The sequence below is a fragment of the Camelina sativa genome, chromosome 11, assembly GCF_030686135.1.
Source record: "Camelina sativa cultivar CO46 ecotype springtype chromosome 11, ASM3068613v1".
NCBI classification, from domain to species: Eukaryota; Viridiplantae; Streptophyta; class Magnoliopsida; order Brassicales; family Brassicaceae; genus Camelina; species Camelina sativa.
In genome coordinates, this window is record NC_141890.1 from 49,139,383 (window position 1) to 49,154,969 (window position 15,587).

General features: G+C 37.1%; 5 protein-coding genes across 6 annotated transcripts; 1 reads left to right on the top strand and 4 right to left on the bottom strand.

Moving 5' to 3' along the window:
* Positions 1-1,439: 1,439 nt before the first annotated feature.
* On the bottom strand, positions 1,440-2,686 carry LOC109124905 (uncharacterized). Its single transcript, XM_019232829.2, has one exon. It carries the CDS (start codon positions 2,684-2,686, stop codon positions 1,697-1,699), a length of 990 nt encoding a protein of 329 aa, XP_019088374.2. The 3' UTR covers positions 1,440-1,696.
* A 169-nt stretch (positions 2,687-2,855) lies between these two features.
* On the bottom strand, positions 2,856-5,902 carry LOC147935600 (histone deacetylase 6-like). The gene is made up of 6 exons (XM_087476385.1): positions 4,893-5,902; positions 4,051-4,491; positions 3,811-3,953; positions 3,482-3,572; positions 3,244-3,374; positions 2,856-3,146 (listed from the first exon to the last, which is right to left on the bottom strand). The coding sequence occupies exons 1-6, from the start codon at positions 5,430-5,432 to the stop codon at positions 3,074-3,076; spliced, it is 1,419 nt and encodes a 472-aa protein (XP_087332511.1). The 5' UTR covers positions 5,433-5,902; the 3' UTR covers positions 2,856-3,073.
* Positions 5,903-6,369: 467 nt separating this feature from the next.
* LOC104726918 (DEAD-box ATP-dependent RNA helicase 30) lies at positions 6,370-9,882 on the bottom strand. Of its 2 annotated transcripts, none has more exons than XR_015572078.1 (10): positions 9,627-9,882; positions 9,069-9,532; positions 8,813-8,992; positions 8,552-8,713; positions 8,305-8,459; positions 8,050-8,142; positions 7,868-7,953; positions 7,268-7,777; positions 6,746-6,973; positions 6,370-6,649 (listed from the first exon to the last, which is right to left on the bottom strand). XR_015572078.1 is itself a non-coding variant. In XM_010445887.3 (10 exons), the coding sequence occupies exons 1-10, from the start codon at positions 9,680-9,682 to the stop codon at positions 6,525-6,527; spliced, it is 1,776 nt and encodes a 591-aa protein (XP_010444189.1). In that variant the 5' UTR covers positions 9,683-9,882; the 3' UTR covers positions 6,370-6,524. The 2 variants fall into 2 exon arrangements, 1 of the variants encoding a protein (XP_010444189.1); XM_010445887.3 differs by having other exon boundaries at positions 7,551-7,777.
* An 836-nt stretch (positions 9,883-10,718) lies between these two features.
* LOC147935601 (protein PAL OF QUIRKY-like) lies at positions 10,719-11,892 on the top strand. Its single transcript, XM_087476386.1, has 2 exons — positions 10,719-11,164; positions 11,277-11,892. Exons 1-2 carry the CDS (start codon positions 11,002-11,004, stop codon positions 11,717-11,719), a joined length of 606 nt encoding a protein of 201 aa, XP_087332512.1. The 5' UTR covers positions 10,719-11,001; the 3' UTR covers positions 11,720-11,892.
* A 987-nt stretch (positions 11,893-12,879) lies between these two features.
* LOC104726920 (uncharacterized) lies at positions 12,880-14,414 on the bottom strand. Its single transcript, XM_010445891.3, has 2 exons — positions 14,185-14,414; positions 12,880-13,306 (listed from the first exon to the last, which is right to left on the bottom strand). The coding sequence occupies exons 1-2, from the start codon at positions 14,326-14,328 to the stop codon at positions 13,151-13,153; spliced, it is 300 nt and encodes a 99-aa protein (XP_010444193.1). The 5' UTR covers positions 14,329-14,414; the 3' UTR covers positions 12,880-13,150.
* Between the last annotated feature and the right edge of the window lie 1,173 nt (positions 14,415-15,587).

Sequence of the window (15,587 nt, forward strand, 5' to 3'; positions counted from 1 at the left end):
TTTGTATATATGCAGAACCGAATAAAAAGAAAATTACAATCATGAATATGAAACACACATGACACATAGCAAGGAAAAGTTTAGAAGATATAGAATTAACTAATATCACTTTATTAAGTTAAGTTTAATAGAGATTCATCAACCTACATATTTGTATATACTTATATCTTATGCATTAAAATTATTTATTTTATGACTTGAACATAGATTTCGTTCTTTAAAATTAAACTCACATTTCACCAAATGTAAACTTTTATGTGAAAACAGATCAGGGTAACTAAAAAGCATTAAACTATAAATACTAGGTCATTTGATTAACATGATAAAAAAAAATTCTTAAATTTAAGTATTTTGCTGGAACTAGAGTTACAAGTTGTAATATACATCCTTACTAATATGGAATTTATTAGTAATTCTCTATATAAACCAAAAATGAATCAGTTAAAGAGAATTGGATAGAGATTTTATTCTCCCTCGGGATTGCTTATAGCTGCAGTAACCACATGTTGAGTCAAACAACGTCAGCCTCCCTTACAGTAATTATAATTTTCGCTTATTATGAATATGAATGAAAATGTCGTATTGATGCTATACAAGTGTTATTTTCTAAGCCTACCCAATTTAGTTCACAGTTTATATCTCAATAGTTGCCCTATCAAGTATTATAAGAGTGATAGATCAAATAGGCTTGGAATATAGAGATTTGAAAATTGTAATTTATGACTTTCAGTCTTGTATAATATATTATAAATCTATATAACTTAAAATAGTTAAAAAGATGATTAGAAAATAAGCCTACTGTGTTTATTAACTCTAATGACACTATGCAAACTAATTGGAATTTGTATCCTATGGGGAAAAGCCTAGGGTAAGCAAGAAGCATGCGTTTGATTTAATATCTCTAGCTAATAGTAACTTTTATTATCTGTAATTATACACCAACTTTTATTAGCATGTTAAATGGTGATGTAGGGACTATGGTCTATATCTTACATATGTAAAATATTGATTACCAGGCTCAGATCAAGAACTTGCACTTAAGATGTATCTCTTCAAAAAAAAAATATATAGTTTGAGATGATAGAATGAACTTGAAATCTTGATTATTCGCTTATGCATTTAGTATGAAATTATTCAGATGAATCCATTAATCATCTTAATGAAACAAAAATTGTCAAAAGTATAAACAGAAACTGATTTTTTCTATTGGGGGGTTTTGGTTTTTGCATTTACTTATTGCGTTCGAAAGCGAAATGATGATGTCGAAGAACAAATGAGACTGTAATGCTTTTTGCCTTGTGATAAAGCTTCAATGGCGGCTTTTTATCCACTATACAGATCTTCTCCTCCAGACTATATAAACTGCAAAAGCTTCATACTTTCGATTTTGATTAAACAGAGTGATACGAAGATCTTTGTCGAATTAAGATTCAAAGTACTAGAACGAATCTTACTTAACATTAGTGAGTAAATCTCAATCCCCGGGAAAGAGTAGACAGCCTTTTGAGATTCATCAACACCAAAGACACAATGGTCAAGCCAATAAATTGTACACTTGATTGTAACACTCTCTGAAACAGAACAAATTTTGTGTATTAGCTAATCAAGTTTCATCATAACTTGGCGCATCACCACAACGAGATTCCAACATCCATCACAAAACCTAAACTGATTTCTAACCAAATATCATTAAAGATTAATATCTCAAGCTGAATTCTCTATAAGGTATCCACATATCAACATAGCTTCTCAGTTCACTACGCGGCAATCTCTTCTTCCACGCATCAAGATCAGGTAAATCACCGGTTAAAGCCACAGAGCTATCATTCCCATTGCCAAGCGTTAGCACAAAGAGCTTATCACCAAAAACCTGACTCATGGCCTTCAACGTTTCCTCCATAATCAAACCTCCATCTCTCTCTGAATCCTCAGCTACCACACATTTTCCACCAACATTCACCATAATCCTCCCTCTCTTCCTCAACCTAGTTTTCAAATCCTCCCACACTTTTGTATCTTGAAGCTCTTTGATCACACTCCCTTTACTAAACAGATCAACTAAAATACCCGAGAACCCGGTTCTCATACTAGCGTCTAAAGCATCACCAATGTTGATAAAAATCCTATCTTTATGATCCCTTTCGAGCTTAGAGAGACCAAAGAACTCTCTACCGACGTCAATCACAGAAGGGTCAAGCTCCCATCCATGGACGGTGAATTCAGGAGGGTAAAGCTCGAGAATCAATCGAGCAGTTGAACCAGCTCCGAACCCGAGAATACCGATGGGTCCTGGAGGTATGATCGGAGGCAGAGTAGCTAAAACGTCGAAGTAACTATCGGTTAAGGTTTTGAGAAGGAAAGAGATGCTGTGGATGTTACCGGGGTTGTCGAGGAGGAGGAGACGAGAACCGGCGAGTGGGTGATTGGTCTTTCGTGAAACTTCAATGACTCTGATGTAGTTGTGGCGTGATTTGAATTTGGCGATGGTTTTGACCTCGTCGGCTGGGATTCCGTCGTCGTCGTGGGAAGCTTTGTTCCGGTGAGAGGTGGTGCGGATAAAGATTGGGTTTTGCGGTGGTTTGGGGCGGAGATTGAGAGTTGAAGAAGGAGAAGAGAAGCTTAGGAATTGACGAGAGAAGTGAAGTGGTGGTCGGAGATTTTGGAGAGAAATAAGCTCCTTGGCCATGGCTCTTCTTCAATTATTTTGGGGACAGTTTACCCAAATTGATGAACTGATGAACGATGGTTTATTTTTGGGTTTATTGCAATCGGTTTAGTTTCGGTTTGGTAACAATTTCGGAGAAAAAGGGTAAAAAACCATAATAAACCAAAAAAAAAAAAAAAAAAAAAAGAAGTTTCTTTGCATTTTTCACATCTTTCTGATTTTCTAACTTGGGACTGGAAGGCCAAAATACTAGTCACTCACTGTTCTATCAATGCAGCGTTTTCACAGTACTCAAAAGGGTGCTGAAAAAACATCAAAAGAATCAATTCCCCAACTAACTTTTAGTGTCTTAAATCTCCCGACATTACCTACCATATGCAAAAGACACACCACCAATAGAAGCTGGTTTTAAGACGATGGAGGAGTCACATCCGGCTCTGGGTTATCATCGTCTTCCATTTCATCTTCACCTGTAGAGTCCCTGGAGATTTTAAGAGAGATCAATTAAATTCTAAAACTTACTTGTGTTACAATGAGAGTAGGTTGGAGTAACTAGGATGAAGCATTTTTTTTTTTACCTGTCCATAGCTGGGCCATCAAGACCTGAGAAACCATGAAGAGGTTTATCATCATCGTCACTGTCTGATTCATAAGCTGCAGTTCCACTCCAGATGCGAGGCTTTGGTCTTGTCTCCATGTCTTCTTCCGGCTAAAGATTTTCATTCAGATAAACAGATATTGAGTCAGTCCCAATAAAACATGACGAAACCAAAACAGCAAAGTCAGATACACAGCAACAGATGATTTGAAAATTACCTCGTCCAAAACTCGATTTACTGGTGGTGTATGCTGAAACTGCACGCTAGGTGCATGCATTAGTCCCGAAAGTTGTTCTAGCAGCGTGTTCCTGAAATTTCAACAACTCGTATCTGTAAGTTCAAATTACCTCATCGACAAAGCCACGGAGACTCAGTAGTTAAAAGCTATGAGAACTAGTGGAACCAGCTAAAAGATAAAATCATATGTTCCATAACGAATTTCTATTTGAGGGAGCATAACTATCATCTTAAGAAAAATTGGATAGGTAGAAGTTCGCCGGCAGCCAAAGTATAATGACCATAAAAAGGGGCAGTAGGAGATCTTACCTTATTTTCTCCATATCTTTTGGTGTGTTTAAATTCTCCATTGGACCTGGGTCGACATGAAGCGTATAATCTGGGCCGAAATACTCAAAATACTCATTGAATGGGAGATTGTTGTCCGGCTCTACTCCAACCGCTACTGCAGTCTGCAACGAGGCAACAGAAACAAACCTTTCAAGAACAAAAACTTATAAAATTATCTCAAAAGAAAAAATAGAAGAAGTGCAAAAGAGATGAAAAGACCTCATAACACCAGCAACGGGCAACATTTCGTATAGTATACCCTCCACCACCCAAGACCATGAGAGGAATGTTGTAAGATCTTAAGAATCGGAGGCAATCAGCATGACCCTTGACTGATAAGTTGAAGCAACCCAACCGATCACCGCTTAAGGAGTCAGCCCCACACTGAAGAACAACTGCTTCTGGCTGATACACCTCCATAACCTTCTGGATAAGAGGTCTAAACAAGCTGCGGAAACTCTCATCGTCCATACCATCGTTTAATGGAACATTTAGAGCGTAGTATTTCCCATTATCTGCGCCGACGTCTCTTATGTGACCAGTTCCTGGGAAAAAGTCCCCAAATTTGTGGAAAGAAACAGTCATAACTCTATCAGTGGTGTTAAACGCTTCTTCCACTCCATCTCCATGATGGACATCGATGTCTACGTAGAGAACCCGCTGCAAAACAAAATTGGATGTAAGCAATGGAAACATTCATGCTCAACATTATGAAGGATGCTATCAGAATACAATATCAAAGCAACGGAATCCAAAATTAGAAAAATTTATAAAGAATCAGATTATGGTAAACAAAGAGGCTATGTGTCCCAAACAAACCAACATCCCTTGTTCTAATGCTCTGATGCACTTGACCTAATGCAAGATCCTAAAGGTAATATGCAATCAAGGAACATGAAAGAATCAAAATAATCACACAATGCTTCTAGGTTTCAGGTGAATTTGTAGAAAAACCACTCAACAAGATAAGCTTTAAACCCTAAAATTTACAGAAGAGCAACCACAAGTTCTCAACGAACAAAGCTAAGAGATGAGATAATAACAAGGGATCGAGAATTTACCCTAAACATCTTGAGCAACTCAAGAATCCCAAGCACGATGTCATTAACATAGCAAAACCCAGAGGCCTCGCTTTTCTTGGCATGGTGAAGCCCACCGCTCCAATTGATAGCGATATCAGCGTCCTGCCTGTTTAATTTGACGGCGGCGCCAATGGAACCACCGGCGGAAGAACGGCAAAAATCAAAAAGCCCGTCGAAGACAGGACAGTCCTCGCCGACATTGAATCGCCTTAGGTTTCGTGCAGAGGAAGGATCGCCCATAGATTCCGGCGAAACGGAAGCGAGGAAATCAACATAATCGGGGGAATGAAAGCGGCCGATATCGGAGGCGTCGGCGAGGTTAGGACGGCTGATTTCTAAGCGACGGTGGAGATGATAGTGGATGATTAGGCTATGAGCCATACGGATCCGGTGAGGTTTCATCGGATGTCCTTGACCGTAGTAGTAGTCACCGATCGTGGGCTCGTAGAAGTAACTGACTCGCCGCTTACGACCGTCGGGTCCCGACGGCAAGGAGATACCGCTTTCGTCTGCCTCCATGGTTCCTTCCTCTCTCTCTCTCACACTCAGAGTCTCTCTCTATTGCCAAGTTTTTTATTAACTCGGAGCAAAATTTGTCTAAGTAAGCCTCGAAAAACTCATTAGAAGGAATTGTTAGCGAGGGCTTATTTATTATATACACGCACATTAAAAAAATTAGTTACATTTATACAGAGAATCCATACTATCTTACTCTTAGGCTCTTAGCATATACATTCGATTCCTGAATTAGCATATTTTCCTAATTTTAATTTGGTTTTCCTAATGTTTGACGGTAGACGGTAGACATTTTTTGACAAATAAATGTAAAGTATTTTTTAGATAAGTTACACCTAATTTTGGAATGAATTTACCAATTTTACCTTAAGCCATACTTAACTAGAACCAGTGTTAAATAAATGGTATATGGATGTTGACCTAACGTCTAGTACTTAAATATTTAATCGGGACCTAAACGATTTTTATACGGTTTGGACATTTACAAACATATAAAATTATATAAAATATATATGTTGGAAAAAGGTTTAAAAAAAAATCATAAACAAAAGTTAGAACAATACATTTATTTAAGTTATATTAACAACATATAAAAGTTTAAAATTACATATACAGATATAAAATTTAATAATTTATATATATATAGTTAAAAATCAAAAATAAATATTAAAATAAAATTTATGTAATTTTAAGCGTATCTGATAAGCGCCTAGCCTATACGGCTGTTTTCTTGATATTGTTAGAAAAAATGAAAAAGAAAGAATAGAAAACATGTTCTAGTGTTATATGCCAACATTTGTCTAATTTCTTTTAGAACCTGTGCCTCTCAAACTAACCCACAAAGGCACAAACAATTTTTTTTGAAGTAGTTTTAATACAATATTACTTGAGAGAATTAAGAAATAGGCAAATATGTTAAGATAATTTCAAGAACAAGAAGAAGAGAAATCAGGTAAAAATTAACTAGTAAAAGTATGCTCTCTACAACAGATTGTAGAAAACTTCAACTCGAAAATAAACACTGATCATAAAGTATTATCATAATTAAAGCTTATCTAAGGACAAACCAGAGAATCTATCACGGGATTGATCCCTCTACCAAGTCCTCTTTCCACCGTGAGGTACAAAGTTCGACGTTGATCTCGACCGTTTATCTCCAAACCCACCACCACCACCACGTCCTCCTCCTCTTGACCGGAAGTTTCGTCCACCACCAGAACCTGAACAAGTCAACAAAAATTGAATCAGATCGTCAGACCCACTAAGCGAAAGACTGGTGGTTAAACTAAGATGAAATAAGAGAAACGAGTTTTCACCTCCATAACCAGATGATCGCACTAGTGCGGAGAGAGTTGGAGGTACAACTTGACCAGCTTCTTGAAGTATCTTGATAAGCTCTCTTGCAAACTTAGCATTGTCATGTGTAAAGAATGTAAAGGCCATTCCTTTAGCTCCTGCACGCCCTGTTCGACCAATCCTATGGATGTAATCCTCCAAGGTGTTTGGGAAGTCATAGTTAACAACACACTTTATGTCCTTCACATCTGCAAAAGAAAGAAGAAACACACAGTTGAGAGAGATGTAGATCACAGACTGATATCAAATGCAGGAAAAGAACAGAAAACTATTTGTGTAAATGAGTTTGGTGTTTTAAAGCCTAGGAGGATGAACAGAACCCCTTATATCAAATGCAGGAAAAGAACAGAAAACTATTTGTGTAAATGAATTTGGTGTTTTAAAGCCTAGGAGGATGAACAGAACCCCTTATCCCTACATCTGCAGATCTGAAAAGATCAAGAAACTAAGAGCAACACATTTTTCCAAGTAAATGTGCCCACCTTAACTTGCAGGGATAAGGAGTGTGTGTGACTGTCGTTAAAACACTATTTATGCAATCGGGTGTCAGTCGCCCAGGCTGCTCAAAAACCAATCAGCTCCATGCCCGGGAGATGGATGCGGGAAACAAATTCTTCAAAGAAACTCCCTTTTCCTTTTCTTTCTAGTACCAGAGGAAACTGTGGAAAGCGGCAGCCAGGCGACATTTTTTTTTTAATCTTTTAACCCCAAGAAAACGAAATGGTCTAACTCTAATCCTCTCTATTGTATCACGGTTAATCCTACCAAGTCCCCTTGCTGCTACATCAGTGGCAGTCATTATCGGGCTTCGTCCACTCTTAAATTCTGCCAAAACTCGGTCTCTTTCCGATTGGTTCTTGTCACCATGTATGGCAAGGGCTGGCCATCCGTCCATTCTCAATTGTCTAGTCACTTGATCACACCCTCTCTTTGTCTCCACAAATATTAGAATTTTACTCCCATCCATTAACTGTTTAAGCAGTGCAAGGAGCCTATAAAACGAGAAAAAGCATAATCACAAAATCATAAAAGGAAGGTTCCGAAATAAAGATTACTTCTCTAGTTACAGAAAAGTTAAGAACCTGTTGTATTTCTCTGGCGTTGGTACAATCTCGATTACTTGGTTGATAGACTGGTTAGCTTTTAGATCTGTTGATCCAATAATGGCCTACGAAACACAATTGTTTTCAACATAAACATCCACTACTTTATTCAACGACAGTATAACTCAATCCTAATTAAGTTAAAATAAAGTTAAGTAAACCTTATATGGATCTCGTAGAAACTGCCTGGCAAGAGATTCAACCTCTCGTGGCCATGTTGCACTCCAAAGAAGTGTCTGTCTATCAGGTCGGATCTGTGAACATGAAGGTACAATTTCAACAAAAGCTGTAATGGTTCTTATCTAACAACTAGGACGGAACAGAAATTTGAGTAGAGATGATCGAGCGATTGAATCTCATTGGTCGACCACCCTTTTCTTAATGACATGATAGGTTTGGAGGAAGTACAAGCATACCTGAGATACAATCTTTCTAATTTGGGGTTCAAATCCCATGTCCAACATTCTGTCAGCCTCATCCAGTACAAGGTAAGTCACTCTCCTCAAATTAGTGTGTTGGCACTCCAGCATATCGATCAAACGACCAGGTGTAGCAATTACAATCTCAACACCTGACAAAGATAAAATGAATCATAAATTTTTATGTTGCATCCAAGAACCAGACATGGAAAATGCTACAAAATTGAGATGAAAAATAAAGTACCTCTTCTAAGATCGCGAATCTGTGGTCCTTTAGGAGCACCACCATAGATACAAGTACTTCTAACACCAGACCGCAACCCGAACTTCCTTGATTCCTCTTGTATCTGGACAGCTAATTCTCTCGTTGGTGCTAATATTAACACTATGGGTCCATCATCTTGACCTATAAACACCCCAACAATACATAAGTAAAACATGTGCCCTAAAATAAGAACGCAGCTAAAATCAGATTCTACTGATAAAGAGTTATAATAATACTCACCTAATCGAGGTTGTGCACTAACGTGAACCAAAGCTGGTAACAAGTAAGCCAATGTCTTACCAGAGCCAGTCTCAGCAATACCAATCAAATCCCTACCCTTTAAAGCCATTGGCCATCCCTGAGCTTGTATAGGTGTTGGCTCAGTAAATCCCAATTTAGCAATTGCTTCGAGAATATTATCTAACCATTGAAACAAAGTTAGATCACATCTCCAACTAAAGAAAAAACAAAAACTTTGAGCAATCAAATGAAATACCTGGGAAATTAGCATCTTGGAACAACTTAATAGGCTTAGGAACATCACGACCTTCAACAGATATATCTCTCTCGGTTCTGTACATGGCAACATCTTGCTCAGTCATGGCTTGCACAGAAGGACTCTCAACGTAGAAGTTCTTCTCGAAATGTACAAGATTCCCAAAATTCTGCTTGGGAAGAGAAACGCTATCTAGCTCTCTATTACTCGATCCACCACCTCCTCCCCAATTCCCTCCGCCGTTTCTATCCCCGTATTGACCGTATCCACCTCTTCCGCCACCACCGCCGCGACCAACAGAGAAACCACTAGTGGGTGGGTGGAAAGATGGGTACCGATTATTATAACCGGAATTGTCACCTGTCATTACATGTGACGTCCCATATCCTCCTCCACCACCACTGTACCGTGGGTTGTATGGTGCGGCGGAAGGATCCATTGGCTGAGACGAACCAACTGGGGCGCTAGAGTAATACATAGATAAAATATAAGGGGTTAACAGATCGAAAGGCAATCGAAAAGACGAAATTGGTCGATTGATTGATTGATTTCACTTACCCAGAGCGTTGGCGATATGAATTCGGATCAGCAAATCTACGATCATAGAAGCTCATCGTGACTTAAGAGATTGCTAGTGTTCTTGTTCTTTTTGTCTCTCTCTCTCTCTGTCTCGCTTAAGTTCTTCAACAGCGTAGTAACCTTTTAGATTCGAATTGAGTGCTGGAAGACGACGAAAAGCCGCAAAACGGAACAAAAAAAGATAAAAAGCTTAGATATTTTTTTATGATTCGTTTTTTTGGACAGTAATATTCCCAATTTAGTAACCCTAATTTCCAATTTCATTTTTGTTCTTTTTTTTGTTTCGTTTATTTTGTTGTGGCAATTAGATATGATGGGTCATGGCCCATGAGTAACCCACTTAATGGGCTATACACCACTGGACTATTGTTTTTGTCTTCTCTCTTCTTTTTTTTTGGGTCCTCTTACGGAAGTATCATGGAGGTTTTTGAGAAGAGTGATGGGATTCAGTATTCACCGCTCCATACAGTTTCTTTTTTTGGAATATACCATGTATGCTTCTTCTTATTTTTTTTTACAGTTGAAATAAGTACTCTCTCCGGTTTTTTTTTACTTATCGCTTTGCACACAAATTACGAAAATAGATAAATATTCTATTATACTCCTTCTTTAATACATTTTCTAATTTTTTTATTGGTTAAAACATTAAAATAGTTGGGATAAAATTAATATTTTTACCAAACATATGTATTTGAAAATTAAAATAACAAGTATTAGAAAACAAAATTTTTTACTCTAAAATGATAACTAAAAAAACCAGAGGGAGTATTATCTTTGACTTGACCCTTAACATGTGACAATATTACATGGACTAAAGATACTATTACTTAACAACATGTTAATAATTTTCAAACCTAATAAATGTCCTTGTAGCAAAACATAAACAGAAAAAGGGAAAAATAAGGGCATATATAATAAAGTCAACATTCAAAACATATAACATTAACATTTGAAGAGACCACTAATAAGTTGTTACGAATCAGCATTCAATATTTGATTATTTCTATGACTAGTTTTTTGTTTTGATGATCAATAGAAGAATCAGTCTACACAATAAATGACCCTCTCTACTTTGTTGAAGAAAAAAAAAGATTTCTTTCCTAAATGGAATCAATCAAAATAAAAGAATATTCCGTTATTGGAATAATAACAGAATTGTCCAAAATGCCCCATACAAGGTCCATACGCGGAAGGATCCCCCAACCCACACTCCCTTCCCTATAAAAACCCATACACCTGCAACCTTTCTTCTCGGTTTAAGACACCAAACAACCAAAACAATTTATATAAACTTCCCTCTTCTTCTTCTCTCCAAATTCCTCACAACAAAAAATTCAAAAGAAAAAAAAAAACAATGGTGGCGGTTGAATATAACGAGAAGAACAACAGTGGAAGTAATCTAAAATTTCTTTGCAGTTACGGTGGCAGAATCCTCCCTCGTTCCACCGACGGTAACCTCCGTTACGTCGGAGGTCATACACGAGTCCTCTCCGTCGTTCGTTCTATCTCTTTCTCAGGTTCGTCTCCCACTCCACTTCACTTCACTTCAATTTCGTATTCTCGACTTCTGATTTTTCCCCAATCAGCTTTTTTTTTTTTTTTTTTAATTTTGATTTCGTTTCTCCACAGAGCTGATGAAGAAACTATTTGAATTCTGCGGTTACTCCGTTGATCTAAGATGTCAATTACCAAACGGAGATCTCGAGACTTTAATCTCCGTTAAATCAGAAGAAGAACTATCAAACATCGTCGAAGAGTACGACCGCGTCACCGGAGCCAAGATCCGAGCCGTTCTGTCGCCTCCGAGATCTTCGCATAAACGCGAATCGTCTTCGTCTCCGTCGCCGTCACCGTATTCAAGCGGAGATCGATCACCGAAATCGCCGTTCTCCGTCACGCCTTCACCGCCGAACTCACCGTCTCCGGCGTACGGAAGATATCTACAGTCTCGGTATTGTTTACCTCCCACGGATCATCTTGTTCCAAGAAGATTCAATCATAGATCGGAAGAGTCTCATTGCTGCTGCTATACGTGTCGTGTACACAAAGACTCCAGGCTCATCTGGCATTGAATGAAAAAAAAAAAAAAAAAAAAAATCGAATATACGCCATAGATACGAATACTTTGATGATGACGAAAACAAAAACAATGGGATTTTTAAATTTTAGGTTCTTCGAATTTTTTTTTTTTACGATGTGTTGGTTTTTTCGTGAAGAGAAAGAATTAAATTTTTTCCTATACAAATTTCCGGTCGAGGACGTAACCGGCGGAGATAATTAAATTTAGACGGGAGAATATGACCGAAAACGTTAGTGATTGCACGTACGACGTTGTTCTTTTTGGTTATACGGTTGATACGTGGCGAATACTGAGAGAACCATCTCGTGTCAATGTCGAGGATGTGGACACGTCTGTAAACTGGTGGATTAGTTACCTCAACACGTGTCAGCTTTTCACACGAAACGAGGTTCTTTGTTTTTTTTTGCTTTTTCTTGTTTGATAAGTAAATATTTTTAATTTTGTTTTAACATTCGCTTTTCTTGTTTGCTTGTCTCATCATCAGGATTAGATTACTCTTTCACACGGAGTTCTTTTGTTTATTCCATCCATATTACGTTAAGAGTCCCACTTGGCGAAAAAATTGGGGAAAAAGGACCATCAGATATATTGAAACTGAAAAAAATACGAAAGGAAAAGAAAATTGTTAGTCGGCCTATTTTAGTTGACTTCCAAATTATGCGCAACTTGTGAATGGGACAGACTGAGGAAGACTTGAGAGAATGAGGAATTTGGTGAGCAACTTGTCCCATTCTTTGTTAATTTTAAAAACTTGGGACTCCACAAAAAAATAAAATTATTAGAAGTTGTTCAATGATATTATACTAATACATAAATCACTTTTGGAGTAGTAGCACCACATAATGTTTTTTTTGTTTCCTACTTTAAAATATTACAAATTCAAATTTTGTTGAACAATCAATCAGCAGGCACAGCACAGGTAAATGGTTTCTTTTTAGCATTTTTTAATTTAAAAGTCACAAAAAAAAAAATCTATTTTGCGAAAGCAAGCGAAGCTTATTTTCATTGTAAAACCCAGTATATGCTAGTATTATTTAAAAGTCATCACTTTTGAACTAAATTGCTTACCCATTGACGGCATATAGTCCGCGGTTTAAATTTAGGAAAATGCCATCATCAGTAACCAATAGTACAATCTAAAAACCACCAAAATTACACACAACAAAACCATTCCAAATGTTTTATTCTCAATGTACAAACTAAAGACAATGGGATTTGAGACATATGAACTACGAATCATCCACGACCAATGAATGAATGTATGGCCAAAATATATTGACAAAAAAACAAAACAAACAAAAATGGCTTGCAAAGTCAGAATCACAATGGTTTTAGCACAAGAAGGTTCAGATACGTAGCCTTAAAGTTCAATCTTAATTAATTCCATCAATGAACCTTGTGTGTTTTCCAGCCTCAAGATATTCTATCCGGTTTCTTGCTCAAACTCTTCACCATCTGATTCCTCTGCATTGTCTGCATCATCATCCTCTGCTTCATTATCATCCTCTTCTTGTTGGTTGTCAACTACTGGTTTTCCAATTACCGGTAAAGCAGGACTCATCTTTCTGATCTCATTGCACTGCACCAAACCCAAGAATTACTTATACTTGTCTTAACATTTCATCAGAACAACATTAATATTGAAAACTAGTCCCACTGATCTTTCTCCTTTTAAGACTCCCATATCTATAATCAAATAATCAAATATATGAGTGAAACGATGTAAATATGACGCGCATACAATTAAAGGAGAAGCCAAAACATCACATGACAAGGAGACAGGTGGTGAGGTTAAGCTTCTAGTACATAATGTTTGAGAACAGATTCTTGTCTAAAGTTCACAATGGCTGATTCCAAATCAGTAACTGAAACATCGGTTTTTCCTTTTTGCTTATTTCCTTACTCTTTGTTTCAATGATTCAGGACAACGGAACTAGATTTAAAACACTGAAATGGTAGTCAATGTACAGGTAGACTCAGATTCTTTTTCCAAACTAAATCTAGGAACCAAACCATACTAAACTTCTAGATCATCCACAGATCTTCTCGTCTACTTATACATGTTTGCGGGTCTAACCAAAACTATACAAAATGATAGTCAAATGAACAAAAATGCCTATATCCATGGACTCTACATTGAAAAGACAACACTAGAATCACAATTCAGCATTGGAATCCACTAAAAATCCAAACTTTTTGATCCAGAAACAGTAGTCCATCGGTTAGAGCATCATGGTATCATATAGAAAACGAACTGCCTAAAAACAAATAAAATATCACGACGGATCGAAATAAAGATTGATAATTTAGCATCCGGTTATCTTCAAATAAAAGGTTCGCAATCAAAAATCAGCTCTAATTACATGAAAGTAAAAGAGTTAAGATTGAAACAATTATGCGTCAGTAACTACTCTCGAAAAGTGAAATCAGCAGATTCCGAAAGAAGAGAGAAGATACCTTTTCTTCGAACTCAGCTTCTTCCATGGCGAGAAGCATCTCCTCGTTCTGCGGTTGAGGCCACTGTAAAGGAAGCAAATAAGACGCCGGTATTTCCTTCGTCGACGACGGGAACTGACTCATCAACGTCGGAAACTGTAACATTCTTCGTCTTCTCCCTTTCTTACTTTTCTCGTGGAGGAGGGAGGACGACAAAATACATTAAACGACCAGCAGCAGCAGGTTTATCTAAACTCTGCGTTTTGGTAATGGGCTTTAATCCATGTTTAGCCCATAACTATTGCGTAATCTTTGTCTTATGCATTTTAATTACTGTTTTCTAAAAAAAGGTTAAAAGCATTTACTCTAGTGCTATGCTATGTCTAGTGAGCCCTTCACTTTAGATATTGTAAAGAGAAGTGTTTCTTACACGTAGGCCCATTGGGCCACAACCTACCTTCCCGCGCGTGACTTCATCTTGAAACCTATTTACAAAATAAAAATAAATTCGAACAAAAAAAAATACATACAAGTGCATCTGATCTTCGATTGGTAAAATACAAATATTTGATTACCTATAGGCTATAGTACATTAGTACTATATACTAGACTATAAAACATCGATATCACAAGATTTAATGTTCCTATGTTGTATTCCACTAGCTAGCTAATTTAACTTGGATGTCATTCACTGTCAGTACTGCTGTTTATATACAGTCTCTAATCGTAATTTAAAGAAGCCAGTTATAGATAAGATATTGACTATCAATCTTGCAAATATGTAGTGTATGAATAGTTGTAAAAGCTGTACATTGTGTAAAAAACTTAGGGTAAAACGAAAAAGCCATCACATTGTTATTTTAAAAAGGCCAAACACACCTTCATAAAGGTTAAGTCTTTATACTTTTTTTTTCCCACACCCATTTCCTGTGAGAAAGAAACTTCGCATGCGGGAATATAACAATACGGCCTTGCTTCTCCAAACAACGACACAAAACCTATCTTTATATTACTTCCACACATATATATGTACGTCTACTACAAGTCTTGTAATCTCTGAGTTTGTGTATGTCTACATTACAATATATATATATATATATAGCTTTATAGCGATATAGATTTAGAAAGCAACATAAGTCATGTTTCTTGCTTCAGGTCTTTATCACCAGAAGCTTGTGTTCTTGATCGTGATTTATTACCTCACTGAGATTGATGCTGATGATGATGATGGTGGAAGGTATTGTTCTGGCTAATAAGTCACCTTGAAGCCTTCGATTCCATTTGATGAAGCTAAATGGGGGAATAAGCATTCCTGGTCCGATCCATTTCAATGGTTATTATATATCTTATTATATTTTAAAATAACTCGATAATGTTCAAGTTTGTATTCGATGTTTTGATCACTGTTACAGTGTTACGTATGT